The 18,971-nt window shown below is 40.6% G+C and overlaps 1 protein-coding gene and 1 non-coding gene across 3 annotated transcripts in view; both read left to right on the forward strand.

Moving 5' to 3' along the window:
* Nucleotides 1-685: 685 nt before the first annotated feature.
* Nucleotides 686-18,971, forward strand: part of xxylt1 (xyloside xylosyltransferase 1) — a 125,448-nt gene continuing 107,162 nt past the window's right edge. For both annotated transcript variants that reach the window (XM_037545362.1, XM_017699466.2), the window contains exons 1-3: nucleotides 686-848; nucleotides 1,216-1,741; nucleotides 14,288-14,435. In XM_037545362.1, coding sequence (XP_037401259.1) covers nucleotides 1,238-1,741; nucleotides 14,288-14,435 — 652 coding nt within the window. In that variant the 5' untranslated portion in view covers nucleotides 686-848; nucleotides 1,216-1,237. The remainder of the gene's footprint in view (nucleotides 849-1,215; nucleotides 1,742-14,287; nucleotides 14,436-18,971) is intronic.
* Nucleotides 2,731-2,804, forward strand: trnai-aau. The gene has a single exon. It is a non-coding gene; the product is annotated as a tRNA-Ile (tRNA).

An 18,971-nucleotide genomic window follows, 5' to 3' on the forward strand; every position in this document is an offset into this window, starting at 1 on the left:
AGAGGTAGACCTCAGAGAAGGAGAAGAAGTCTTTTGACATATATGGCACATGCTTTTGCTGTGTTGGTCTTAAGTTTTTCTACAAGGCATGGCAAATTTATTATATAGCACATTTCATTCACAAAGGCGATTCAACATGCTTTGTACAAATAAAAGCAAAAGAAACATGAAACAAAAATGCAATAAACCATCTCAAGTCAACCCACTCTGAATGATGATGTTTACATCCCAAGGACTAAATTGTTAAGAAATTTTGAAAAATTGGTGGGATTCCACTTTAACTTTTACGTTGCGCTGTCAAAATAAAAGTTTTGGTCGAAAATTATTCAAAAGGTTCTTACTGAAACGGGAAGACTGTGAAATTCAGAAAATTAAGTCATGCTTATATGTGAAAATGTTTACCTTTTTGAAAGGTTTACCGCCGTTGAATTAATTCCAGAGATTAATATAGAGATTTAAAAAGCTAATGTGCCACTATGATCTATTATGAAACGATTTTCTTAATTAGAAAAGCTAAAAATACGTGGAAAAAATAAGCGAATACATACATAACATGACTAAAGTTTACATACGCTGAATATTAATATTTAATATGCTGAAATAATTTTAGATAATACGTTTGGAACAGTAAATGTCTTAGCGGAAACAGTAAACAGACACTGGCAAACTACTTCTAGCTTCGCGCACTGTTGTGCAAGTGAGGAGATGAAGTGAGCAGAGCAGTGACTGCGGTATTCTTTTCATTTGCCCGAGTTCTGCATATTGAGAAATGCCATATATTTTAAGAGATTATGTCGTGAAGAGACGTGTTTGTTTCAGTAATATCGTTATTACTGACCAGCTCAGCGGTAAGTGAGCAGTAGTTAGCTAGCGTTAGCTTGCATGCAAGTTTGGCACAGGTTGTCGTTTTAGGATTAACAGTTCAGGTCGTGTTTGTTAGCCATTTTTTGTGTTTACACAGCAGTCTAATATATTAATTTATCCGTCTGCAAAAGACGACGTTCTCCTGCTTGAAGCTGTGATCGTTAATGTTTGGATGAATGTGTTTACCTTATGGCTTCTCATTCAGTAGAATTGATCGTAGTAGTAATGATAATGATGATAATACCTCAAGGACATAAGTAACGCCGGTAAAGAAGGAATAAAAATATACAAACGCACAGATCTACTTGATATTAACCGACCTCCTTTCCCCTCTCTCCATCTTTTGACCAGATAACCAAGCCTGTGTGGAGCTATGAGTATTCTGCGCTTGTTCTCAGTCACTATGGGAAGGATCAGCACCTTCAGGTCCTATCAGATTGTGCTGCTGCTGGCTGCAGCCATGGCTGTGATGGCATTCTACTACTTTGGCTCAGAAAAGCAGAACTTCTCCAGCACCACGAAGCGAATAAAGCAGACCCAAGCAAGTCACAACTCTAACCGCAATGATGCTGACCTCTCTGTGGACACCAGGTCTGTACACCATGAGGAAAAGACTGGGATCAGGCATGAACAAAATGTGCTTGGGAAGGGGCCAGACGAGAAGCAGCGCTATCACGCCCTCATGATGTTCACCAAGATCGACAGGAGCACGAATCTGCAGAGCAAGTTCGAGGTGGCCATGCGCTCCATGGCGAAACATGGACACTTCTTGGAGGATGAGGTGCTGGTTCTCCATTACATCTCTGATGCAGCCAGCAAGGAGTTGGGCATGAGGATTCTGCCTGAGCTGCTCATAGAAGCAACCTTTCAGTATGAGGTAAGAACTGATGCCACCTAACAAGTGAAAAGGATTAATGTTAAGGGACCTTTATCTGCTGTATCATGGTCGGATACCCCAGACAGTAATTTTGACTTGAAAGAACAGAAACCCATTGACAAAGTACACACCAATAAAACAAGCCAGCCACCAACCCTCCTCTTGGACATTTGCTTTCCTACAGAGTTTAATTCCCTCTTCCAGCATCTAACATGCTGCCTCCTCCTTTCATAAGACTAATGCATCTGATCCAGTCAGATGTTAATTAGCTGGAGCAGGTGGGGCAAATTGTGGTGGGAGCCTGACTTTGCAGGTAGATTTCCAGGACCAGCGTTGGTGACCACTGCTATAGTTACACTGCAGATAGACATTACATTGAAAAACAGTTCTGTGTTTTCTTAAAGGGGAGTTTTCAATATATTTACGTAATGCAGTTATCAGTTTAAACAAAGTTTGATGTGGAATGGCACATTCTGTTGACTCAGGTTTCTTTGTAATAGTGATGATAGGAACCAGAGGTTAGTCTACAATGCAATTATAGCCATAATTGTTATCAAAAGCGACCAATGAAATTACATGTCTCCTGAGTTTTTACAGTCTTTTGCAGAAGTTTGGGTGCCCCAGTCAAATAACATGATTTGTTGATTTAATAAGTAAAACTAAGAACTCATCTTCTATATGATGACACACTTCTGCATATTTTAATGCACAATTACTATATTTGCTGAACTTAACATATTTGGGTAAAAATATAAAATGTGGTCTCTGCAAACATTATAGCACATTTATATTTTTTGTTTTTTTTCCAAATGATAAACTGTGCAAGTAAATAAAAATGTGAAAAAAATGTATTTATTTAAGTTTATTCCTAGATGTATTAATTTATTTTCACCATTAAACATGTAATTTGACAGAACTTTTGCATTTGACTGCATATGTAATGTTAGAAATGATAAAAAAGTAACATTTTATATAATAGTGCAAGATTTGGCCGGTTAGCTCAGTTGGTTAGAGTGTGGTGCTAATAACGCCAAAGTCGCGGGTTCGATCCCCGTACGGGCCATGTTTGATATGGAGCAGTGGCCTGGAGGGAACTGGCCCTGTGACCGGAAGGTTGGCGGTTCGATCCCCAGTGGTGACAGTCCGTGCCTGAGGTGTCCTTGAGCAAGTCAACTAATCCCCAACTGCTCCCCAGGCGCTGTGGATAGGGCTGCCCACCGCTCCGGGCAAGTGTGCTCACTGCCCCCTAGTGTGTGTGATCACTAGTGTGTATGTGGTGTTTCACTTCACGGATGGGTTAAATGCGGAGGTGGAATTTCCCCGGTTGTGGGATTATAAAAGTATCTCGTAATCGTAATAAGTAAGGTACCTCTGAAAGAAAAGAAAATTGAAATCTTCAGAAGTCTGGTTTCCAACAGTCAACTGTTGTGAACAATTCTGACTCGGGAAGTTTCTCCAGAATCTAATTAACTTCTCTTTAAACAAAAAGTACAACATCTACAAAATAAAAAAGAAACTACATCACAACTGCAAGCACTTTTTTTTCTGCACTAAAGGGCTGAAAAACAGTGTTAGCTCAACATTTGAGGCTATATATAATACACACACACACACACACACAATAACAAATACATATTCTTGTTTGATTAGTGTGTTTTGGTGTCAAACACACCTGATTGTATTTAGTTTAAAAAGAACATTTCTTGCTTTTGGTTGAGTGCAGTTAGGCACAGGGGCTCTTATTTTGAAGGTCTCTGAGGCAAGCTTCCATAGCCCAGCTGGCTAGCAGAAAAAGGAGATCCTGAGCTAGTCTGTGTGCTGCATGCTTTCCCATTTGCTGCAGCTGTTTTAAGTTCAGTTTCCATTAAACCGGAGTTATGGGCCATATTTTAAGGTCAAGTGTGTGTTTTGTAGTTGACCATTTGGACGAATGGTTTAGTTACTCGTCTCCTGCGCGGGAGAGCAGGTTCAGTCCCAGTGCAGAGAAGCAGCAGTCGGATTCACAAAAGTGTCTTAAAAAAGAAAATCTTAAATGTGTTTGAATTTTTTTCATAATGATGGCTCTCAGGCACCACTGAGGTAAATGGATCTGTTCTGTCATAACTGCTCTAATCCTGGAAACTCACTGTAACGGTTCTGAACGGAGGGAGGAAAGACGCCGGGGCAGAGGTGAAGGCAGAGAGCAGTCTCTTATTCACAAACAAAAATAATCGGCTGTTCAGCCTGCAAAATCAAGGCCAGACTTGCGGGGGACTTTTCGGTCAGTACGGCTCAGATCAGCTCGCTCTCGCACCTTGCCTGGGTCTCCTCCTCTCTCTGGGCTCTGCCGCCTACTGAAGGAAGAGATGACTATTGGCCCATTCTCCACACTCATATCGCAGCAACAATGAAAATACAATTCATTTCAATGTAGAACTACAGAAAGATCAGTGGAATATCTTGGAAAGACACATTTTGCATTATCCTCTAGACACTGTCTGTTGTGACAGTAGTAGAATGTCCTGTTATTGGTGTCCAGCCTAAATGATTGCATAATGTTCCTTTCACTCGTGGTTGACCAGGTTACACTGGCATTGTTGAACATAGCAAGCCCATGTAATCTTCAGTGTCTCGTGCCAGAGGCTGGAAAGGTCACACAACAGACGTTTCCTCTGCATCATTGCACAGACAAACACTACATATCTCTCAGTCCCACAGCTCCCACAGGAACACTCGCACCAGCAGCTAGTCCAGACAGAGCGTATCATATTAGAACATATTACTTCTGTAGGTCATGTGCATGTTTGCATGTAGGCCTTTGAAGCATTTCACAGCGTATTTGTCAGAATCCAAAAAATGACAGTTTTTCTGTATCGTAATAAATCAATTTGCATTACGTCAGAATGCACTGTTCAGAGCATGTTGTGACTAATGGCTGTATAGAACACCGAACAGCTCTGTGTTTCTCTAGAGTATTTTTTAAGAGTATTCTAAGTATTATTTTTTTCAGAGTATTTTTTGTCCTGTTTAACCGGATTTCATGTAGCACAGTATCTTCTCTGATGGACCGAAACATGTCTCTGCTTTGTCGTTTTTAATTGTTCGACATAATCTGAAATTGTCTTCTGCCCTTTTACACTGTGTCAGAATTTCACAATGAATCGACAGCAGAAATGGTCTTGAATTACTTCAAATAAATAATTCATCCATTAGCATCTGTTGAAAGTTAAGAGCATTTTTCATTCTCCTGTGACAAATCAGAAAATCAAAATATTGTGTATCATAACAATGTCTTGAGGTTACTCTTGCTATCTCGCCCACCCCTACCTAATTGTACCTGGGTGTAAGTACATCATATGAATACCTGTGTCTGCTGTGTAATACCCACATTTTAAATGATGATGAAAGCTCTGTAAAATAATGTGCAGTATAAAAATTGTTTTCACAATCTTTTCACAATCTAATTATTTGTGTAATATGTGTTTTATTGGCTGAGAAATGTGTTAATATTTAAACGAAATTGATAAAATAATGAATAATGATTATATAACTAATAGTGATTTTATGGATGTTAGTGTTTAACTATTTTCAGACCTCTCCTCGAGGAAGCCCAGTATTATATGTAGTTAAAAAGCAACTCCTGGTTTGACCAATCAGTGCATTAAAATGTGCTCATGATGTAACTGATGATATTAACGTCTCTGTGGCGGCTGTGAAGGTGTTAAGGGAAAATATGGACCCAAGAAATTCCTGTTACTTTTTATTGTTTGTTTATTTGAATTATGAATATGACTTTATTTATGTGTGTGTGTGTGTGTGTGTGTGTGTGTGTGTGTGTGTGTGTGTGTGTGTGTGTGTGTGTGTGTGTATGCTTGCTTTGCAATTTTTGCAGAAACATTGATGTTTTTATGCTTTGTTGTGGGTTTCTAATGTACTGCATTTACATAGTGATGGTCACAAGGGGGCAATGTTGTTCTGTCGGAGTTGCTCCTATTTTCTCGGTCACGGTCTCATCCTTGTTCCTCTTGCACTTTTGGCTATACCTTTTGAATAGAGTCAGCCTTGTACATGCAGGTATGTGGAGTATGCAAGTCTTTTGGCTGTCCGGTGGTTCTCTGGAGGAATGGGCTCTGTTGTCAGTACACAGAGACAGTGTTCTCCTTATTTGACTCCAACTACCTCCTTCAATCACTTCATTGTGAACTTAAGTTTCAGTTGCTTTTAGGGATCTAAATAGATAGCAGGCTTATGTTGGGTGTAAAAATATCTGATAGGGCTTTGGATAAACATCTTGGATCTTGATCATTGGATGCTGTACTAATGCAGCTACAGATTCTTGCTCAGGGTAGACAATAACTTCTCCTGCCCAGCAACATCCCTGCTTAGCATGATCCTTTGCCTTGGATCAAGGTGCAGTTTGTTCGGTTTAGCACAGGTGGCATTTAGCCAGCAGTCCAGAGTACCCTGTCTTTAATCCACTTCTTCCCAGCCCACACACACACACTGCACCATGCACACAGCAAGTTAATGAGCATTGGACTTAATGTGACATCCCATAGTAATCCACACTGGGCATCCACCATGTGCTGTACAGACACTTTGATTAATGCAGCTTTATTACAAAAAGACAGACAGGCTGTTTTGTTGTAGAACGAGGTACACCTACAGATGCAGTACAAACTTTCAACAAGCAAATCAGATTGATTAGAAAGAGAGAAAATACAGGGCTTTAGAGCTGCTACAGTTACTGTATTTTAAAACACATTGATTCTTAATGAATCACCTTTACTATTTGTGTGCAATTTGAATGATAAGCACATTATCCGCAGTTTATAAATCTGGACAAGGTGGCTTATTAAAACTCTAGTTGCATTTGACTTAAAAGACTGTTCAGATTAGAGCTTTAATCGGACCTACAATTGTGGTCAGAACCCAAATAAGGCCCACAAAGTTTTTTTCTGAGTCCGACCCGACTCAACATGCAGCAAATGTTTTGAGTCTGAACCCAAATGGAAAGTGGCAAAATTCTGCCCAAACCCAACCCACATCTTCATGTTTTGGGTCCAAAACTGACCCTAAACCCAATAAAATTCTGTCTGAGCCGGCCCCCACATGACCCACAACAAATTTTGTCTAAGACTACCTATAACACCTAACTAAAATCGGACAGGTCAGCACCAGTCAGCGTGTAGTGGCAATGAGCACGATCAGCTCTCCAAAAGTCAAATCATGCTTTTGAACGGCAAGCTTTCCATGCTGCACTGTGCTCGCTCTGTGCTCACGCTGTGGGGTGCTATATATCAAGACGCAAGCCTTCGGCTTTTTAATACTAGAACCTTATTTCTGCACATAGAACATGTTGAAAATAATAAATAACAAAACCAATCTGTCCAAACAATTTAAACATTCTTTTGGCAGCACTAAACGGTCTTCTCATAGATCCGTTTGCTCAGGACCTTGTTGCTGACCTTGTTGACTCCAGCATGCCAGATGAATGTTAATAAGAAAGGATAAAAATGACCCCAAAGTGAAATTTGAATTTCCACTTTATATTTTACATTATTTCAGCCTCTCAGCTACATTGAGCAAGTTAGTGAGTGAGGTACACTTGGCTTCCTCAGGGGGAGTGTCTTCCAGCAGTGACAACTAGAGCCAAGCAATTTAATATTTTGCTGTTTCCCTTTTGTGTAATTAATCTCTTAAATCTTTTGTGTCAGTCTTTCACAAAACTATCTTTCAAAAGAACTTAAATCTTAGCTTAACACAGTAACTGTTAGAAAAGGATGTAGAACATCATTAGTTGTTGTCAGTTTGTTTCATATCCGCATTCTTTATTCTATTATTTGAGTTGCAGTGCCTAATTCCAATTCCCTTTTTCTCCATCAGTCCTGAGGGCTTTGGGATGATTTTTATTGTTTGGTTTTGTTTTCATATTAAAGTGTTGGCACTCACCTTTAAAATATAGTCTACTTGTAACTATATTTTTCTTTAGGTTATGTCAAAATATTCAGTTTTAAAGTCCCAGGGAACAAAAATAAAATATTAATGTTTCCTTGGCATAAACTTGACTGTTACGTTAAACATCCAGCTTGAATTAAAAATATAAGAAATGAGAGAGCTGTGTGGGCGTGGCTAATAAGCAGCTTGATTGACAGCACTCTATCCAACAATCCTAGCCTGCTCCATCACTCACACACAACTAAAATCATTATCCAGCGTTTATGTGGCAGTAACTGTATGAATCAATCATGAATAAATAATGCTTCTGAACTGCGTCTCAAGCATTTTAGTCTGGATAAACTTTCCATACTGCGCTGTGCTCATGCTGTGCGGTGCTATATAGCCTTCACCTCTTTTATACTAGAACCTTATTATTGCACATAGAACATGTTGAACATAAAAAAATAACAATAAACATCAAAATCCTTGGCCAAACAACTTAAACATGACTCCAAAAGTAAATAATAAAGGATAAAAGTGGGAGGCAGGCTTTGAGTACCCAAAGTGAAATTTGAGCCCAACACACATTTGGAATTTCCACTTTATGCTTACTTCATTTTCAACCCCTCAGCTACACTGAGCAAGTGGGTGAGCTTTCAATCCTTTCAATCGCAGACAAGCAGATGTGTGGACAGATGAACAAACGGACGGATGCATTAATGAGGGAATGGACAAACGGGTGTCAGGCAGCTGCGGACAGGTGGTCTAGCTTGCTAGCTTTTGGTTAAGCTGGGTTAGCTTTATCTCTTAACAGATTTAGGTTCCCTGGATCTTTAAACAGTAATAAGCTCTGCAAAGTGTTAGGAATTCACAACTGTTTTCTAGAATTCTTTCAGGATTTAAAGGGTTAACGCTTTCAGGCACACACACACACAACTTCTTTCAAAAAGCCAGATTTATTGCATACCATTAAACTAAAACAAATTTGGAGTGAATTTTTTTTAGTTTGTTGTCAAAGTTCATTTCTGAGGTGGTTTCTCTGAGTCGCCAGTGTGCGTTAAGTGATGCTGACTACATCTCATAACTTTTTCATTTACTACTCAGCTTGCTCTATGATTTCATTATCTTGTTTCATTTTTGTGATAAAGAAGCACTTCTTGTCTGGTTGATGCACAACCAAACTTTGCTCTCTGCACATCCCTTTCATGCGATGTGGACTCTTCTTAACGCTGCACTCAGCACAGCGACGTGATGTGCTTTGCACTAGGAGGTGAGCAGCTACAGATCTGCATTTCTCATTTGGAATGTATGGTTTGTAGTGTGGGAACTCCTGGCTTGCTCCTCTTTCAGTTGACAGTTTTCGATCTTCATTAGAACTTCACTAAACCTGTTACCACAGAGCATCGGACGTTTTTCAAGGTTATGTTGTCATTCGGAAATTGCTTGTTGTACAGAGTGTGTACATCACACTGAAATCTATGAAGTGCCAAAAAAGCCGGTGCCACCACTTTCTGCTCTTGCGGTCTATGGCTTGATGAGACTTGAGCATGTCTGCCTTGTCAACACAGCCCATGTGGTTGTAGTCACCCACAGCCTTTGGGCATGGCATTTTAATTTGAGTTCCATCCGTCTCTTTCCTTGTGATCTCAGTGATAAATGTGGGACTGTGAGTGGTTGAAAGGACAGTTACAGCTCGCTTGTCTTTACATTTTACACAGGAAATTCCATCAGAAGACACAGCAAAGTCATACTGTCCCCTCTGGAGCTCCTTCTCAGTCTTCAGGGCTGGCAAGTGCTTTCTCTCGGGCTTTACTGTGCCACAGCAATAAAGACTTTTCTGCACCATGGCATGCAGTAAAGGCACAGATGTAAAGTAGTTGTCAAAAAAGATCTGATAATGCTTCCCTTCCAGTGGTGCACACAAAGCCATCACCACTTTACCTCCAAGGCATTGTTCTGTCCTGCCATCTGTCTTCCCAGTGTACACCTCAAAGTCCCACACATATCCAGCTATATCTGCCCTTGTCCAGATTTTGTAACTTCTCTTCACAGACTTTATTGGCAGATACTGTTTGAAAGAGGATCTTCCTTTGAATTTCATCATAGTTTCATCCACAGCTTGTTGTATGCTTGGATTATAACGCATCTGATAGTTTTCTTTAAGTTTTCTTATGATTGGTCAAATTTTGTACAGCTTGTCATAGCCTGGGCATTTTCTTTCTGGCATGAGCATGTTGTCATTGAGTTGCAGAAACAATTTCTCGAGTTACAACACGATCAGTAATTTTCTCATACTTGTTGATGCATCACACAGAGCTTTAGGACAACTGAATGGAAATTTCAAGTCTGCTGTACACTCCCATACTTGCCCCTCCTCTGCTTGAAAGAGTTCAGTACAAACAAATAGTATGTAGGCTCTGGGAATACAAGATCTAACCAGCTGTGGCTGGACATTAGTGGTGAGAGGCTTGCTCTAATTGTGCTTCCCTTTGGCCAGTACAAATGAATGAGTGAGATGAGTGAGATGAGTGCCCAGAAAACAAACGTAGGCCTCTCTTGTGCTCCTAACATGAGCAACAGTCATGATGTGGTAGAACAAGGAATACTTGTAATAAAAAAAAAAAATACTTGTAATACTAAAAAAAATCTTTTCTAGCTGATTTCTTAAATGTTACATTCTTAAGGTGGCAGAAAAGGTTCTGTGGAGAGATTTCAGTGAATGGTTCTTTACAGGACCATTTTGTAAATAAGATATAGAAGTGTGAAAAATCTTTTTTAAAGTTTGAAGAACCTCAATATAAATTATAGGTTTTATAACAATTAAAGGTTTTTATTAAAACCATATATTCAAGCCAGTTACTATTAGTGTGTTGTCTTGGACTAAATTGCAAATCCAGTGGTGTTGCACAATTAGAGGGCTATGGAACTGGAAAATGCTAACTAGAAGCGTGCAAATAGCTGACTTCAGCTTCATGTTACTGAAGAATTAGGGGTAGATGATAAATAATTAATGCAACTGCCCGCTTTGAAGGCATATGATGCCCTAAATGTAACTAAAGCCCAGCAGTAAGGAGCTAAACTTTGCCCTCCTCTGCTGTCACTAAAGACTAGCAGGGTTGCCTACAAAGCAGAGCTAGTAGCTCCTAATGAAGTGATGCACTTTTTGTTTGAGGGTCCCATTTTGTAGGGTGACGTTTCAACCACTACATCTTGTAACTCTGTTCAAAGGGGCAAGGAGACACTCAAAAACAAGGGGTAGGGGTAAAAAGAAGAAATTGAATCAGGCCTAATACAAAAAAAAGGTTTCATGCTGTATGTTATGTAATGTACTTATAACAGTCTTAAAGGCCGAGTGACAAAAACAGCTAATGAACATTGGAAAAATTATGGAAAATGTAAAGGTTGGAAATGGCTGTAAATGGACCTCAGGAAAAAAATGAAATACAAAACAAATTGTAAAATGTTGCTTCTGTGAAAATAAGCCTCTTTAGTCTAAGCTTTAGCTTAATCTGGGTCTGGCAAACTGGCTGTCTTTTACCTAACAACAGTTGTTATGTTATGAAGCTATTGGGAAACAAATTCAGCCCAGACCAGCTGCTCAGGAAGCTGCAGTTATGCTCTTCGCTTGGCTGACTTGCGATCAGCCTTTGCAGCCTCAGCTTTCAACAGGACTATCAGGAGGTAAAGGGAAGCACTGACCCCACAGCAGATGGTATCTGTCTCCAGGAAGAGTGCTGAAGGAAGTCAGAAATAACATGAGCTTCCCTTGTGGAGGATTCAGGCTGGAGGCCTGGCAGAAAGGGCATTACATACTTTGTTCCATGTTACAGGGTCCCCTTTTGCCCTTTTGTTATTGTAGATAAGAGTATTCAAAGAAACTGTAGAATAAATCCATGAAGGTTTTAAAATGTTGATGGCTATTTGAGGCTGTGATTGAGGCCATGCTGAGTTTGAACACTCATTGAACACTAGTTAAACTCTTAACCTTCATTCTTAAGTGCTGGAAAACTGTAATATGCTCCTGTGTGCTCAGATTGGTTTTCAAATGTCTGTGGCCGTGTAACGGAGCTCTCGTCCGTTCCATGCTGTGAGCTAGCGTAATGGACAAAAACACAAGACAACCTCAAAGTTTTAAAGACTCTTTTATTGTTACCCACATGGGTTATGTAGTCTTGGGGTTGTACTACAAGTGGAGTGTTCCATCTCCCATGCTTGAGCAGGGGGAGGGGGACCAGCTTTCATGGTTCCAAATGGTAGTGTTGCAGTATGAATGTTTTAATATTAAATGTTTTATATTTATTTTAAAATATTGATTAAATAATAAAATAGTTGAACTAAAGTAAAATGTATAAATATAATTTGAATGTGTACATTTTAAAACTTACCTGCAAACTTACCTGTGGTTGGTTGAATCCAATAGGTTAAGGGGTTTGTAAAATGGAGAACTGGGTCATGTTTTTTGGTCAGGGGGAAGCTGGCTTGGCGTGCAGATGTGTTTGTAAGGCCATGGTTGAAGGCATTTTTTGATATGAGTTTGTATCAAGTTGATCAGTTTATTTTGTTTTGTTTTCCCTTTATTTTTATTTTTCTTTTTCTAATGAATTATTTTTGGATTTTGGAACACCGTGCACTTTTCACTGTGGATTTAATAAACCTTCCTGCATCGGAACTTCCAGTTTTCCAGTTTTTTCAATCTCCACTCAGCTATCCTGTAACAGGCCGTACTGTGAATAAATCTTGCCTGTGTACAAAAATACCACCTGTCCCGCTTCCAGGATTTAATACAGCCAGAAGCCTCTTTATTTAACAAATAGGCACTTCCTCAAGCAAGTAATTCGAAGTCCTTTATATACTGAGGAAGCTTGGCTCCCTGACTCCTTTATTAAACTGCTTAATCGAGCTTGGATATGTGCTGGCTGTGCAAAACTGTTACACATTCGTAGAGGGAGGTCTGAATTGTGTACATTCAGAGTAAACTTTTGTAATAAATATCTAATCTCTCGTTCATACTATTACATTTGAAGTGAATCATTTATCCAAGCTTCTCCAACTATAGAGACATGTAAAACCACAAAGTGGCTTTTGTGTATGCAAGCACCAAAAGCTCCATGGATTATGATAGCGAATAGGAATTGTGGGCTGACTCAGAGGTTTGATATTACTCATGAGCATATCTGCTTATGCTGATACATACACAATTGTAAAATAGAGAATTTTGAGAAATTTCAAACATGCATCATGCTTTCTCACAGAAAACTCACTTTCTCCCATAATTTTATTACATGTGGATGTTTGCTTTCATTGCAGTGCAATTATCCTCTCAAAAAGTGGACCTGAGCACCACCGATTTTAGCTGTGTGCTGCATGTAAGCTTATTTAGCGCTACATAAAGTTCAAACATTATTCCTCAACTGAACTTTAGGAGGTTTGTTTTATTGGAAATTAAATAAAAATTGCCTCTCTGTTTTTGGTGTAATTTTTGGTTAATTACATAGTCATTTACGTCTCTAGGCTTGCAACAATAGCAATAACTTTAATGAATAAACTGCATCTTTGACACACAGGATGGCTCTTTCTTGGGAGTTTGTTGACTTGCAGGTTGCTGCATTATTTAAAAACGAATACCCAAATAGTTTTGTGTATAAAAGATTAATAAGAATCATAAAAACAACCATTTATTAAATATTGAAATGGCAGCCAGTATTTTTAAAACGACTCTCAACCCATGTTACTGTGAAAGCGTCAAGTGATTCTTGACTGCAGAACTAAAAGGGTCTTTCAAAAAGTGGTTTGGCTGCATCTTTTGAATTTGTTCTGGGTATTCTTGTTTATGGGCTGTGGATGGAACAAGACAATTTATTCTGTGTCTTCCCTTGACGAGCTCTCTTTCCTTGAGGAACTGTTCTGTCAGACAACTCTAAGCTATAGATGATCTCCATTCGCTTGCTCCATTGTATAGATAGTTTTAATCTGTTTTGCTGTTTTTAAAAAATAAAAAAAAATTGACATTCTCCCTAAATGCTTCAAGGTTGTTGAATTCATTAGCTCTAATCCTGAATACAAGCTTGCATCTCATCGGTGCTCTTGTGTTTCAGTGGACTGAAGGATGAATGGAAATCTCACTTCAGAACATATTTGTTTACACTGCAATAAAAGCCTTAATAGGAAATCTCTGGTGACTGTTTTTGTTCTCCTCTCTCTCTCTCTCTCTCTCTCTCTCTCTCTCTCTCTCTCTCTCTCTCTCTCTCTCTCTCTCTCTCTCTCTCTCTCTCTCTCTCTCTCTCTTTCCCCCCCCCCCCCCCTCCCAATCCTCTTTATGTAATCTAGCGAGAGAGCCACATTATCTGATTGTGATTGCTGACTGGCTGCCAAATCCATGAAGCGCAGGACAGGATTAAGTTCCTTGTACCATAGACATTCAAAGCCATTGTAAAATGGGGGAGACATTAAAGAGGAATGTCACGGTTCAGTAGGTCATTGTAGTCCTTTAGAGTCAGGCCTCAGTGTTGAACGATGTTGAATCTCGATAATGTTAAAGTATATTCTGAACTGAAAGTACAATACATGAATCGAGTGCTTGCAGGTAAGGTAACGTCTTGCTGAACTTTGTCTGGTTGTCTTTTCCAGGTGGTGTTTCATGATGTAGGTGATTTGACAGAGAAGCTGTTCCCCATTGTGGAGGCCATGCAGAAGCACTTCAGTGCAGGCTCTGGGGCCTACTACAGTGATGCCATCTTCTTCCTTTCAGTGGCCATGCATCGTATCATGCCTGCAGGTAGGCTGGATGTGTAAACACAGTAACATCAAAACATTCCATGACAGTTTTGAGGCCACAAAAAAAATCACCAACCAGTATTTTAAGTGTTTATATAGTGCTTTATATAAGGTCTTGCCACATAGTATTCTTATGTAAAAAAAGTTTTGACATGCTGTAGAAAGATTAATAAGTATTTCTTTCACCCATCCATTCATCCATTATCCATTCAGGTGTACAGTCTTATCTCAAATCTTTGGGCATCCTAGGTAAATTTTTTTTTTAGCTGCATATTCAAAACAAAAGCTGTCCCAGTCTTGCTAGTTAGTTTAAAGCTACATTTTGTAGGTTGGTGTAAATGGCACAGTGTGTGGAAGAATATCTTCTCCTCTGAGAAGATGAGTCTGATGATTGTGAGTGCTTTCAAAGAAAGAGAACTCCGTCAAAATGCAGAGAACAATATGTAAGTGAATTTGACAATTGGACAATCTACTGTTGTCATCATATATCATCATCAGTATCATGTTGATTTAGCATTTTGACCTCAATATTGAGCTGGACCTTTTTTTTAATGTGTGCATGTGACATTGATGGGTAAAACGTGCTGAAAAGCTCCTGAAATTGGAATTGACACCTCTTACTGTAAAATCATTATTTCAGGTTTTACTGGATGACTCACAGCAGATCTGCATTTACACTGACCAGACTCCAAAAACGTTTCACTTGATTTCCCGAGAGTCTGAACTGATGCAAGTAACTAAGATGTCTTGCTAACTGGTTATTTTAGCTTAGCACTAGTTAATAGCAATAATTCTCTAAAAATAAATAAACCATTTTTACCACATACCATTCTAGTTTACTGTCTTTGGCTCTTGTGGGTCATAGTGCTTGATGACTTTGTCTTCACCTTTAAGAGTAAGGAATTTACTAAATTGTCTTTGGCTTTAGCTACAAGTGTTACCAAAGACAGAGGAGAACACCCTTGAGTGCCATTAGAGGCTGTTGATACCACTATTGAGCTGTCAAAAACTATAAAACCTTCAGTGACCAATGGAAAAAGCCCAGTTCCAATTTTCTGTGGCCAAAGGTTCTAATACTTTGTGCAGTGAAAAAAAAACAATGAAAATAAGTGAATGCATCCTCTACAGGGAGCACATTCATCCTATTTATTTTCTTATGAATGCATAAGACTTGCTTCCATAATTCCATATTTAAACTTTGCTTCATAATTCAAGCTTGTTAGTTTTGTAAATGGAAACAATGTGAAAACTTTCATCATCTTCCTAAATCTTGGTAACAGATTTTTCTGTAATATGAGCAAAAGTAGAGCAACCTCTCACATTCTAACAGTGTACAAACTGTTTAGCAGATGTGGACATCCACAATAGCCCTTCAGTCAGTGAGTCAGAGAAAGCAGTTTGACACGAGGCCAGCGTCAGATGTGCTAGAGCTGGGGGGGGAGGATGAGGTGTGGGGGCAGTCGGCGAGACTGTCTTGCACACAGGTGTTGCACTGACACGTGGCATGGTGCATAGGGAGGGGGGGGCGCTTCTGATTGTCCTCGTATAGTGCTCTGGACATAGGGCTCTGCTGATGCTGGCCACCCTGCCGTGCTTTTTTCACTCTCTGACAGCAATGCATCTTGGGACCACTCTCCCTACCATCTACAACACCTGCTCGGGCTTTTTGGAGAGATCGATGTGGTCCCTGGGACTCCTCAACTTTTATACAAGGGCAGGCAGGGATGCAATTCAAATATCAAAATACAAACAGGACGTTTTGGTGATCTTGAGCTGTGTGCCTGTGTGTATGTGTGCATGTGTGTGTGTGTATATGTGTTTTAGTTAGCATGTAGCACCAACTTAAGTATACAGGTATAGTAAAGTATGGCTATTTTATGGGTATAGTTGGTTATTTTATTAGTGATGGACAACCCAGTATTAAGGTGGTGTTTATATTATAGCTAGCTAGATTAGTTAGCCTAGTTAGTGATGGAGCTGCGCAGGAGTCGACCGCACTTTCAACCTGGCCTCTCTGGCTTTATCTCCAAACTGCTCCACCTTCACTGTCCCTGATCTGCTCATTTCTAATCTTGTCCAGCCTTGTCACTCCCAACGAAAAACTCTTCATCTTCATCTCCGCCACCTCCAGCTCAGCCTCCTGTCTTTTAGACAGAGCCACAGTCTTCAAACCATACATCATAGCAGGACGCACTGCTGTCTTGTAAACCTTCCCTTGACTTGCTGCTATCCTTCTGTCACATATCAGCCCTGACATCCGTCTCCACCCACTCCATCCTGCCTGCACCCTCTTCCTCACCTCTTTTCTACACTCCATCATCCACCTTTACGACCTCTACTCTGTGCATCTTCACCTTTCCACCTGCCTCCCTCTCATTCACACACATGTATTCTGTCTTGTCTCTACTGAGCTTCATTCCTCTCCTCTCCAGTGCAAACCTCCACCTCTCCAGATTCTCTTCCACCTGCTCTCTACTCTCACCACAGTTTACAATGTCATCTGCAAACATCATGGTCCATGGAGCCTCCTGCTTGACCTCATCTGTCAACCTGTCCATCACCATTGCAAACAAGAAGGGGCTCAAAGCTGATCCCTGATGTAACCCTACCTTCACCTTGAAACCATTTGTCACTCCAACTGCACACCTCACCACTGTCTCACTATCATCATACATGTCCTGCACCACCCTAACATACGTTTCAGCTACACCTGACTTCCTCATACAGTACCACAGTTCCTCTCTTGGCACCCTATCATTTGCCTTCTCTAGATCCACAAAGACACAATGTAGCTCCTTCTGACCTTCTCTGTACTTCTCTACCAACACTCAATGCAAAAATCGCATCTGTGGTACTCTTTCTGGGCATGAAACCAAACTGCTGCTCACTGATCTGAACCTCTCGCCTTAGCCTTGCTTCAACAACTCTTTCCCATACCTTCATGGTGTGGCTCATCAACTTTATACCTCTGTAGTTACTGCAGCTCTGCACATCACCCTTGTTCTTAAAAATGGGGACTCTCCAGGATTTTGTTAAACAACCTGGTAAAAAGTCCACTGCCTTCTCTCCTAAACATCTCCATACTGCCACAGGTATGTCATCTGGACCAACTGCCTTTCCATTCTTCATCCTTTTTAAAGCTGCCCTCACTTCCACTTTACTAATTCTCTGCACTTCCTGAACCCTGTTGTCCTCCTCTCTCTCTCTCGTTTTCCTCATTCATTAGTTCTTCAAAGTACTCCTTCCATCTACTCAACACTATCTGTTCACTCACTAGTACATTTCCCTCTCTGTCCTTTATTAGCCTATCCTGCTGTACATCCTTTCCAGCTCTATCTCTCTGTTTAGCCAAACGATACAAGTCCTTTACTCCTCCTTTACTGTACTTTACTTTACTTCTGAAAATACGTCTTCACCACAGCCATTTCCATTCTCTTTGCAAATCTACATCCATCTGATCTTCCGCATTTCTGTCTTTCACACCATACATACCCAGCACCTCTTCATCCCCTCTGTTTCCTTCACCAACATGTCCATTGAAGTCTCCACCAATCACTAATCTCTCCTCTCTAGGGACACCATCTACCACTTCATCCATCTTACTCCAAGATTCCTCTTTCACTGGCAACTGACAACCAACCTGTGGTGCATATGAACTGACCACATTCAAAATCACACCATCAACCTCCAACTTCAGGCTCATGATCCTGTCTGACGCACTCTTTACATCCAGAACTCTTTTCACAAGCTGTTCCTTCAGGATTATCCCTACTCCATTTCTCTTCCTCTCTACACCATGATAGAACAGTTTGAATCCACCTCCAATGTTCCTGGCCTTGCTTCCTTTCCATCTGGTCTCCTGAACACCCAGAATATCTACGTTCCTTTTCTCCATCATGTCTGCAAGCTCTCTGCCTTGTCCTCTCCTCTTTGATGGTCTTCGACACATTAAGAGGATGAGAGACTGGCAGCACTTGCTGATGGGTGCACATTCAGCTTTGTAGTCACGTTTTGGTCACGTGTAGTGACGTTTTGGTCACTTTTGAATGTTGGTGGTGCTTTCACACTCGTAGTAGCATGAGACGGACTCTACAACCCACACAAGTGGCTCAGGTAGTGCAGCGTAGTGTCCAGAGGCTGGAGGCGCTACCAGGAGACAGGCCAGTACACCAGGAGACATGGAGGAGGCCGTAGGAGGGCAACAACCAAGCAGCAGGACCGCTACCTCCGCCTTTGTGCAAGGAGGAACAGGAGGAGCACTGCCAGAGCCCTGCAAAATGACCTCCAGCAGGCCACAAATGTGCATGTGTTTGCACAAACGGTTAAAAACCGACTCCATGAGGATGGTATGAGGGCCCGACGTCCACAGATGGGGGTTGTGCTCACAGCCCAACACCGTGCAGGACGCTTGGCATTTGCCAGAGAACACCAGGATTGGCAAATTTGCCACTGGCGCCCTGTGCTCTTCACAGATGAAAGCAGGTTCACACTGAGCACATGTGACAGACGTGACAGAGTCTGGAGACGCCGTGGAGAG

Source organism: Pygocentrus nattereri, chromosome 15, assembly GCF_015220715.1.
Source record: "Pygocentrus nattereri isolate fPygNat1 chromosome 15, fPygNat1.pri, whole genome shotgun sequence".
NCBI classification, from domain to species: domain Eukaryota; kingdom Metazoa; phylum Chordata; class Actinopteri; order Characiformes; family Serrasalmidae; genus Pygocentrus; species Pygocentrus nattereri.